General features: G+C 55.7%; 2 protein-coding genes across 3 annotated transcripts in view; one reads left to right on the top strand and one right to left on the bottom strand.

The window, feature by feature from the left end:
• Positions 1 to 3,559, top strand: part of PTSG_12557 — a gene marked incomplete at its 5' end in the record, with an annotated part of 9,244 nt that extends 5,685 nt beyond the window's left edge. The window contains 5 exons of one of the 2 annotated variants that reach the window (XM_004992583.1): positions 154 to 279; positions 524 to 634; positions 775 to 879; positions 994 to 1,102; positions 1,225 to 3,559. In XM_004992583.1, coding sequence (XP_004992640.1) covers positions 154 to 279; positions 524 to 634; positions 775 to 879; positions 994 to 1,080 — 429 coding nt within the window. In that variant the 3' untranslated portion in view covers positions 1,081 to 1,102; positions 1,225 to 3,559. The remainder of the gene's footprint in view (positions 1 to 153; positions 280 to 523; positions 635 to 774; positions 880 to 993; positions 1,103 to 1,224) is intronic. The other variant, XM_012637636.1, reaches the window with a different exon arrangement.
• PTSG_07220 (TK protein kinase) overlaps positions 1,185 to 10,000 on the bottom strand; it is a 9,648-nt gene continuing 832 nt past the window's right edge. The window contains exons 2-20 of the mRNA XM_004992584.1: positions 9,711 to 9,794; positions 9,341 to 9,444; positions 9,075 to 9,170; positions 8,552 to 8,853; positions 8,219 to 8,310; positions 7,866 to 7,946; positions 7,585 to 7,671; positions 7,106 to 7,375; positions 6,802 to 6,849; positions 6,135 to 6,578; positions 5,492 to 5,926; positions 5,118 to 5,237; positions 4,734 to 4,844; positions 4,405 to 4,530; positions 4,163 to 4,207; positions 3,731 to 3,880; positions 1,984 to 3,523; positions 1,761 to 1,810; positions 1,185 to 1,573 (exon numbers count right to left, since the gene is read on the bottom strand). Of these exons, the coding sequence (XP_004992641.1) occupies positions 1,511 to 1,573; positions 1,761 to 1,810; positions 1,984 to 3,523; positions 3,731 to 3,880; positions 4,163 to 4,207; positions 4,405 to 4,530; positions 4,734 to 4,844; positions 5,118 to 5,237; positions 5,492 to 5,926; positions 6,135 to 6,578; positions 6,802 to 6,849; positions 7,106 to 7,375; positions 7,585 to 7,671; positions 7,866 to 7,946; positions 8,219 to 8,310; positions 8,552 to 8,853; positions 9,075 to 9,170; positions 9,341 to 9,444; positions 9,711 to 9,794 (4,248 nt within the window). The 3' untranslated portion in view covers positions 1,185 to 1,510. The remainder of the gene's footprint in view (positions 1,574 to 1,760; positions 1,811 to 1,983; positions 3,524 to 3,730; positions 3,881 to 4,162; positions 4,208 to 4,404; positions 4,531 to 4,733; positions 4,845 to 5,117; positions 5,238 to 5,491; positions 5,927 to 6,134; positions 6,579 to 6,801; positions 6,850 to 7,105; positions 7,376 to 7,584; positions 7,672 to 7,865; positions 7,947 to 8,218; positions 8,311 to 8,551; positions 8,854 to 9,074; positions 9,171 to 9,340; positions 9,445 to 9,710; positions 9,795 to 10,000) is intronic.

The raw sequence follows: 10,000 nt of genomic DNA on the forward strand, positions 1-10,000 counted from the left end.
CTCACTCACTCACTCACTCACTCACTCACTCACTCACTCACTCACTCACTCACTCACTCACTCACTCACTCACTCACTCACTCACTCACTCACTCACTCACTCACTCACTCACTCACTCACTCACTCACTCACACCCACACTCGACACGCCAGCTTGTGACTGGGCGGCAGTTTATCGTTGCTGTTCCCGTCGTGACGCTTGATGGACTGGATGCGTTGAAGAGCGGAGAGGAGCGCATCAACAAGGGCGCACGCACGGCGAACCATCTCCTCGGCAAGGTCGCACGCAGGCGGCGTGATCTCGTGCATGGCATAAGAGCACACACACACACACACACACACACACACACACACACTCACTCACTCACTCACTCACTCACTCTCACACACACGCACTCTCACACACGCACGCACGCACGCACACCAAACACACACACGCACGCACGCACGCACGCACGCACCTTTTGTCTCACCCCCTGTACGTGTGCCCTGGTTGTGTTTGCGGGTTGCTGTGTACGTGCAGTGGCTGGAGGAGGGCTCGTCTGTTGTTGAAGTGCAGGGGCGCGACACTGATGCGCCAGCACGCGCTCGCGGCGACGACGACGACAGCGGCGGTAATGATGGCAGCAATGAGGTGGGACGCACCTGCAATGATAGTTGCGTCCGCAGTCAGGTCGTGTTGTTGTTACCTTGCATTTGGCACCATTCATTCCCTTGTTTGAACCCACTCCTCACACGACTCACCACGACCACCATCATCATGCCATCGGTAAGGACCACGGGCGGCTGTTGTCGTTTGCGGCGGCGGTGGCGGCGGAGCGAAACCACGCGCACGACAGCGTCACCATCATCACGTCAGACCAACGCCTCGCGAACACGGTCGGTTGTGTTGTTTCGTGTTTTGTCACACGGAGGAAGTGTTTGCCTCCCTCCCTCACTCGCTCGCTCACTCACTCACTCACTCACTCACTCACTCTCACTCACTCACTCTAGGCGCGTGAGCGAGGCTTCAATGCACAGCCACTGGTTGAATTTACTTCCGCAGTGAGCAAACAAAACGAACCCGGCACCACAACTTAAAACGACCACTTGGCATGCTCTGGTAACGAAAGAACACACACGCACGCTCACTCACACACGCTCTCTCTCTCACACTCACCCTCACCCTCACACACGCTCACACACACGCACACACACGCACACACACACACTACATGTGCACAGAGTGCTGCCAAGTAGCACGCGCGTGCCTGTGCTGGCAGCAAGACACACGAACACAATCATGATGCAACTTAATACCCGTCTCACATTCGCGCGCACACACGCATGCTCCAAACGAAAACACCATCCCCAGGGCACCTGTCACTCAAAACGGAAAACGGCACACGCATCCAGTCGTGTGGACCTTCCATCAACCTCCACGCATAATGTCCTCCTCAACACTCCACCATCTTCATCCTCTCTCACCATCACCATCACCATCACCATCATCGTCGGCCATGGCGCGCCATCAGAGCAGTTCGTCGTCGCCGCTGTCGTCCGACCAGCCGTCGCTGTCATCATCAGATGACTCCTGTGACGACGCACACATGTAAACGCACCGGCGATTGTGAGAACCTGAAGCAGCACGCGCGTCGCTGGCGGCCCCCAACCACCCAAGATCAACAACAACAACAACAACAACAACAACTTAAACAACTTAAACAACTTAAACAACAACAACATCATCATCATCATCATCATCATCTAGATGTGCTCACCAAGTTTGTGTGGACGCGAATTCGAGCCAGAGCGTCGTCAACAACAGCGCCTGCAGACATGGAATGTGAAAAAAGCGACAACAGCCGTGAGTGTGAGTGCAACGATACCAACACACAATGCTTGTGGCGAATCCACCTCCTCCATCCCCTTGCCCAAATAGACTATTCTCCCCCCCCCCCTTTCCAAACAACTCAACAGCAGCTTGACGTGACGTGAACTGACCAAGTGCGGAGGGAGCTCGTGCGAGCTGAGTCTTCTTCTTCTGGCGCGCCATCGAGGGCCGGTGCTCCACACGTCGCAGCGAATTCTGCTGGAACCCGCGCACAGCAGACAGCATTGCCTCTCTCCACACACCGCCATCACCACTTGCATCCGTTGACCTGGCTGCATCTTCCACTTGACTGGTGGTGGCTTCCTCCTCAACGGCAGTGAGGCTGCCCTTGGTAGTGCCGTTGCCCTGCTGCTCATGCTGCTGGTGCTGGTTGGCTGCTGCCCCTGCTGCTGCTGCTGTTGCTGTGTTACCAGCACCGCTTCGCTGGCGACGGTGTTGGGGCAGACGGCTGAGCCTGCGCTGTGCTGCGCGCTGGACGCGCGACGGGGTGATGCGGCTGAGGCGGCGAACGGCGTTGTCGCGTGCAGCTGCCACCTGATTCTCGTTGCGACGAGGGAACATGCTCTCACGCCGCGCCCGTGCCCGCTTGGCCGTTGCAGCAGACAACTCCGCCATCAAATCACCGCCGCCAAACGCACTGCCGCTGTTGCTGTTGCTGTTGCTGCCTGCATCTGCCATGACGATGGACTGTGGTCGGGATGACGAGGACAGGTTGCGGGTGTGCGTGGGCCGCGATGGAGATGAGGTTGGCCGCTTGGTTGGTGCGAGCTTCATTGTCCCAGCCGAGGCACCAGCTGTCGATGGTGGCGGTGGCGGCGGTGGTGGCGGTGGTGGTGGTGGTGGTGCAGAAGAGGGTGCTGTGGTCTTGGCAGCCTTGTTGGGCTTTGTTGTTGACTTGCTGGGTGGTGGGGATGGTGTTGCCGAGGCGGTCGCCTGTGTTGGCGGCAGTGGAGGGGGCGGTGGTGGAGGTGGAATGTTGGATGAAGTGGAGGAAGGAAGGTCAAAGGTGACACCTTTCTTGGACTTCTTGCTCTTCTTGGTGCTCTTCTTGCTCTTCTTGCTGGTGCGTGTGCTTGGGCTGTCATCAAGCTGCTGCTGTTCTTGCTGTGGAACATCCACTTCCTGTTGTTCCTGGTCTTTTTGCTGTTCCTGCTGCTTCTTGTTCTTGTTTGGGGAGGACTTTGTTCGCTTCCTCTCCTTCTTCATGGCGGCCTTTTCCTCCTTTGCCCTGCGTTTCTCCTCCTTCTTCGCTTCCTTCAGCGCCTTCTTCTCCTTCTTCGATTCCTTGCGCTTCTGCTGCTTCGTCATTGCTGATGGTGATGATGGTGCAGCCGCTGGTGGCGGTGGAGGTGGAGGTGGTGGTGGCGGCGGCGGTGCTAAGCCCTTCTGGCGTGATGGTGGGCGACAGGTGCCGAGTGTCCTGTGCTGTGCGAGCAGCGGACCGTTGTGGAGTGGCATGCACTGTTGCTGCTGTTGCTGCTGTTGCTGCTGTTGGTCTGTCTTGTTCGCGCTGGCCTCGGCGTCATCGCGTGGTTTTGGCGCTGTGCTGTTGCTCGTTTCCTCTGCATCCACCAGCTTCTCGTTGTATGACGCCAGCTTGGTGGTCAACGCTTGCTCCTTCTTGTGCAGTTGCTCCAGCATCAGTTTCAGCTGATTTCAATGAAAATACAAACGTATGAACATGAATGTGTTTGTGTTTTGACATGTGAGGGATGAAGATAATGAAGACGATGCATGCGTACGGGCATGACTGAGAGCACCTGTCCATTATTGGACACACAGCAGGCGCATGCAAGTATCATCGTTTCAAGTATCATTGAATCGAGTGTCATTTCATTTGTCAGGCAAGCCACGCACCTGCTTGTGTTCGGACTTGTTGACGGGCTTGCTTTGAATACGGTCGCGGCACTCGAAGACTTGGTGGTGGATGCGCTCGAGCCGCCCCTCGCACGTCTCCTGTTTCGCCCGCAGCAGATCCTCGTGCAGGACAGCCAGCATGTGCTGCTTCTGTGGACATGAGTGAAGAGTGGTGGTTAGTGTGTGTGTGTGTGTGTGTGTGCGTGTGCGTGTGTGTGTGTGTGTGTGCGTGTGCGTGTGTGTGCGTGTGTCTGTTTGTCTATCTGTCTGTCTGTCTGTCTGTCTGTCTGTCTGTCTGTCTATCTGTCTGTCTGTCTGTCTGTCTGTCTGTCTGTCTGTCTGTCTGTCTGTCTGTCTGTCTGTCTGTCTGTGCTGTGCTGTGCTGTGCTGTTTCTCTGTGCATGTGTGTACTTCACGACAGAGCGCACACACCTCTTGGTTGGTGCCCGTGTTCTGCATCTCGGCCTTCAGGCATGCCTGCACAAGTGGTGGAAGTTGAGAATGGACGCATATAGTGATGCGTGATGAGATGTCAAAGACATCATACAACACAGTCGTCACAACGACGCACACACACAAGTACTGGCGTCCACACACAACGCACACGCACACACACAACACACACACGCACACACAACGCACACACAAGCACACGCACAAAGCAAATAGCTTACGATCTTTGACTTTGCAGCGGCCTCAACACTGCGGGCGCGGCGGAGGAGGAGATGGCGCTCGCGTTTGTCGAGATTGTCGATGGTCTGATCAACAGCCCGAGAACGCTGCTCGGCCAACGCACGGCTCTGTGGAGCGTGGTGGGAACATGGCACAATGTGTTTGTTATGACGTGGGTTGTTGATCGTTGAAGGCTAAGTGAGCTCGAGGCAAGTGGGTGATGGACTGGCCAATTAGCTAACTGGCAGTGTGAATGGCAGCAACAATACAACTTGGTGTCCCAGCCGCATAATCGACGTGCGCCGTGCATGGTGTGGGGCATGTGACTGACCTGTGTTCCCTCTGGGTAAAACATGCAATCGGCGTATGTGACAGCCTTCATCTCCTCAAACACGTGGCGCAGGGCAGAGATGCGCGCCAGCTTCACGTCCACAACAGCAACCTGGCGAGGGAAGAATGTGAGCACGCACGTGAGAAGCGCGGTGGCAGTCAGGAGCATGTGTGATACAAGGCGGATGGTCATGGAGACAGAGAGCGACACACATTGGCGCCTCACAGATGCCAGCACTTGAAATTCAAAACACAACTGAGACAGAAGTGAGACACACGAAGGCAGAGCCGTGTTACATGATAACCAACATGCTTGCGGGCACCCACAACAATTGCTAACAGACAAAAACAACAAACACGTGGACAGGCCATGCTGATGCTTCACCTTATCCTCTGAACGGGTCTGCTCCCACGTGAGGACGTCTTCGGTCAGCTGTGTCGCTGCTGCGTCGTCGCCGTGGCGGTGCAGATCACGGGCAGCGCTGTGTAGCGCCTCATCGGCCATCTGTCATTGGGGGGGGGAGGGGGACAGTGGTCGTGATGATGGTGATGATGGTGATGATGGAGGTGACGAAGGTGAGGAACACAACTGACACGAAAAGTGTGCAGTTCAAACATGAAACAGGCACGCTCGCAGACACATGCGCCCATACACACATGTGCACACACACACACATACATGCAAACGGGAACCCCAAAACACACGCGCACACACATACACACACACACAACTATCTCCCTCCTCCTCCCCTGTCGCACCTCCAGCTCTGCCTGGAACGGCTGCAGCTGAACGGCGAGCAGACGCGCCTCCACACGCATCATGTTCACAACAATCTGGTCCTCATACACATACACGGCCTCCAGAAACTCGCGGTGGCGCTGTGCTTCACGGCGCTCCCACGAGCGGTGGAGCTTGCTTGCAAGCACGGCATGCTTGTCCTCAAGCATGTCCACAGTCTCGCCCGTCTCGCCCCACGTGTTGAGCAACGCGAGTGTCTCCTCTGCTGAGGATTCTTCAGACTCTGTGGACTCTTCACCACGTGCGCCTGCGTCAACTTGGTTTGGAGCGGAGGGGATGCGTGCAGGTGCAGACATTGTTGTCGCTATTGTCGCTGTTGTCGCTGTTGCTGCTGTGTCGTCTTCACTGGTGTTGGTGGGCTCAGTTGCCAGTGTTGCATTCCCGCTGGCGTCCGTCTGATCACCACAAGTGAACGAGCAATGGCACGTAATTATAGATGTGAGGTTGATGAGCTCAATCAGCGACTAATATTTGGGAGGGGACAAGCAGAGACGACAACAACATGAAGGAATTTTTATTGCTCAATGTGACAATGCATGATGACCACCAGTCGTGATATCAGTTCACATACACACATGCGCACACATGCGCACACACCTGCACCTGTGGTGGAGACGGGATGAGGAGAAGCTGCAGCGGTGACGTGTGTTCATTGTCCATGATGTCGCCATCGTCTTCGTCACCCTGTGCTGTCGGTTTGCTGGCATCGCTCACAGCGCTGCCCTTGGTGCCACTGGCCTCCTCCTGCTTGGCTTCCTCTTCCATGTTGCCGGCACCACTGGCGCTGCTGTTGGCGCTGCTGTTGGCGCTGCTGTTGGCGGTGATGGCCGTGTGATCGGCGGTGGTGGCCGTCGTGGTGGCCGTGTTGTCGGCCCGCTGTGCTGGTTCTTCCACGTCGCCGTCCACCACCACATCGTCGTTGTCATCGCCACCGGCGAGATAAACGGCGTCTGTCTCCGTGTCGCGCGGCGTGTCCATAGCGATTGGCACCATGTCTGTAGTCGAGTAGTCCCCGAACCCAAACTTCTCCCCTTCAAACTCAAACACCTGTCATGCGTGGTGGTGATGGTGGTGGTGCAGTGAATTGTGTGTCGTGTGTCGTGTATGTCGAGTGTGTGTGGTGTGGTGTATGTGTGTGTATGTGTGTGTATGTGTGTGTGTGTGTGTGCCATGTGTGCTGAGTGCCAGGACCAACACAGGTTTGCTGCAGCACCATCAGGCATGATGCAAACATGGATGATGCGACAAATTCAGTGTCAGCGACGCTCACCATGTTCTTGACCTGGGAGTCGAGCGCGTGCACCACAGCCTGCAGTCCCTGTTCTCAAGATGAGCATGCGGTGATGGGGTCAAGATGGTCAGGTGGCGAACCAAGGAAGGACAGAACGTACACGCACAATGTGGTTGGAACGCACACGTACACATGCACACAAACACACACTTACACGCACCCACGCACACACACACACAAGAGAGTGTGTGGGTGTGTGTGTGTGTGCTAATAGTGCAATACATGAGTGTAATCCCCAAAGCATGGTATGACACCCAGGTACACGAGACAGCAGCAAACGCACGTTGCTGGTGATGGTATTCTCAGGCAGGGAGAGGATGCTGGAGCGTCGACGGAAGGACGCCAGTGTCGGCTTTGAACGGCCAACCAATGCTGCACTGCTGCCCGTTGTTGAAGTGGCGAGGCAGCGCGGCGGCTTGGTCTGGAAACTGTCTTCATTCTCGTCATCTGTTGCACTTGCATCATCCGCGTCTGCATCGTCACGAGTGATGTCGGTCTCCTCTGTCGTGCTTTCCGTGAACATCAGCGGCTGTGTCAGGCGCAGCGACTGCAGCTGTTGGCGTGACGTGAATGGGATGACGGAATGTGTGAAGGTGTTTCGTTGCGAATGCACGCAGTGCACAGACACCTTCACACCAAGTACTTCACACACACACTCACACACACACACAACTCATCCACTGCATGCACACACACGCACACTGCCCCTCCTTCTCCTTCCGCCCCCCCCCCACACACACACACATTTGGAAATGGTCACACCTGTTCGCGGAGAGCGGAGTTTTCTTCCTGCAGCGATTGGATCTTCTCCGCCGGATCATCCACGTCCTCCATCAGACGCACCAGCTCCTGTGTGTGTGTTTGTTTGTGTGTGTTTGTTTGTGTGTGTGTGTGTGTGTGTGTGTGTGTGTGTGTGAGGATGGTAGCTCAAACACACGCACGCAAGCAACCACACGCATCCACACACACACACACATGCACACATATGCGTCGGCACACTCACGAGACGCATGAACGCGACATTCACACCCACGGCCGCATACGTTTGCCTTTGGTCGGTGGGCTGGATCAAGGCTCCAGCATGCAAGCATCAGCTGGTAGATGGTGTTGGGGCACATGCTCGGCTGCGTGGACAGAGGAGAAACAAGAAGGGGAGAGACAACCCGATTGTACAGTGAGCGGAGTCATTCAAAGTGCGTACAGCAAGCCAGACGTCAAAACAACCCGACAATCAGAACAACGCAGCTGACACAGAGATGGACAGACAAGCACACCTACATGCACACACACTCGCACACTCACACACTCACACACTCACAAACACTCACACGCACACACACACTCTCTCTCACACGCTCTCACACACACACATACACCGAGCAGCCGGTGGCGTCACCTGGGGCAGGACGGCGCCCTGTTGGATTTCACGCATCGTCTGCGTGTACACGTCTGCATCGGTCCACGTGGACTCGACAAAGGGGACAGCACCTGTTGGTGGCGGTCATGGTGATGAAGTGACGTGAACAATGGCGTGAGTGACGCGTGAGTGACGCGCGAGTGACGCGTATGACAGTGTGCTCTGGCGTCTGCGACGGTAGGCTGAACTTCATTGCTCGTTTGCTTCACAAGAAAGAAACAAGAAAACACCCCACAATGCACCCAGGCCACAACAACAACAACAACAACAACAACAACAACCACAACAAAGACATCATATTTTCATCGTTACCTGCGGAGAAGAGTTCGTACAGGCAGAACCCAAAGCACCAGAGATCAACAGCCAGGCTGCAATCGCCGCCATCGCAGTCACGATGATATTGGTGGACTACAGTGGCCGTGGTGGTCGTGTCGCGTTCCTCTGGCGCCCACCACCGCAACTCCTTGGCGCTGGGGTTCCATGCTGGGGTGTAGTACCCAGCATCGGCGTGGTGCACAGTGTGGTCACGCAGGCACATGTTACCGATGCGACACATGTGGTTGGCGGCAAGGAAGACGTTCCGCGTGCTCACGTCCCAGTGCTGGATGCCGCTCCTGTCAGGCCGAGAGGGGGAGAGGGCGGGGAAGGGGGTAAGGGCGTTCATGAGGTGATGGTGGTGGTGGTGGTGATGATGGTGGTGGTGATGTTGGTGGGTGGGGGGTTGAGGTTGTTTGTGGCGGAAGTGATTGTGGTTCAATGACAGTGTTCAGGCACAGAGTGCGTGCACGAGCGCGGGAAGAAACATGGACGTGTGATGGTTGTAAGTGCTGTTTACCTGTGCAGGTAGGAGAGGCCAGATGCAAGCTCGAATGCGGCGGTGATGAGCCACGTCGTGTGCTGCGGTTTGTGCAGCAGTCGTTCCTTCAAGTTCCTGCGTGTGTGTGAGTGTGTGTGTGAGTGTGTGTGTGTGTGTGTGTGGATGGGTGTGGATGGGTGTGTGTGTGTGTGTGTGTGTGTGTGTGTGTGTGTGTGTGTGTGTGTGAGGACTTTTGTGCAGGTGCACCTGTATGTTGTCATGATGACGTGCAATGCAATGCGTACCCGATGATGGGTTCGGAGAGGAGACACTGCTCGTCCCCAATGGCGGAGATGCCGCCGACAGAGAGCACGTGCTTGTGTCTCAATCCCGACAGCACGCGCGCCTCCTGATTGATGTGTGTGTGTGTGTGTGTGTGTGTGTGTGGGTGTGCATGTGCAGTACGTGTTGTGTAATCCGTGAGAAGTTGAGGGATGCAGGTACTCCAAATCAGGAACAACAAGCACACAACACACACACACACAATACACAAAACACACAACAATACACACACAAAAACACAACACAGTACACAACACACACACACACACACACGACACACACGACACACACGACACACACACACACACAATACACACATAACACAGCACGCACGTCCTCGAGGGCGGCTTTCATGGCGTCGGTGTTGGCCGAGTTGCTGGCGTGAAGACGTTTGATGGTGGCCGGAAATGGCAACGACTACAACGCACGCATCATCGTCATCATCATTATATGAATGACATGAAGGGAGGGAGAGTGAGCGACACAGGACATAGACGTACAAAGCAGCGCTGTCATGGACAGCTCCCGTGAAGCCTTTGTCGATGCTGCTACACCCTCTTCCCCTCCACGCCCCCTCCCCTTCCGCTTCACCTCCTCTCAGCTCTTAGCACCCATCTTTGGCT

Source organism: Salpingoeca rosetta, assembly GCF_000188695.1.
Source record: "Salpingoeca rosetta unplaced genomic scaffold supercont1.16, whole genome shotgun sequence".
NCBI lineage: Eukaryota > Choanoflagellata > Craspedida > Salpingoecidae > Salpingoeca > Salpingoeca rosetta.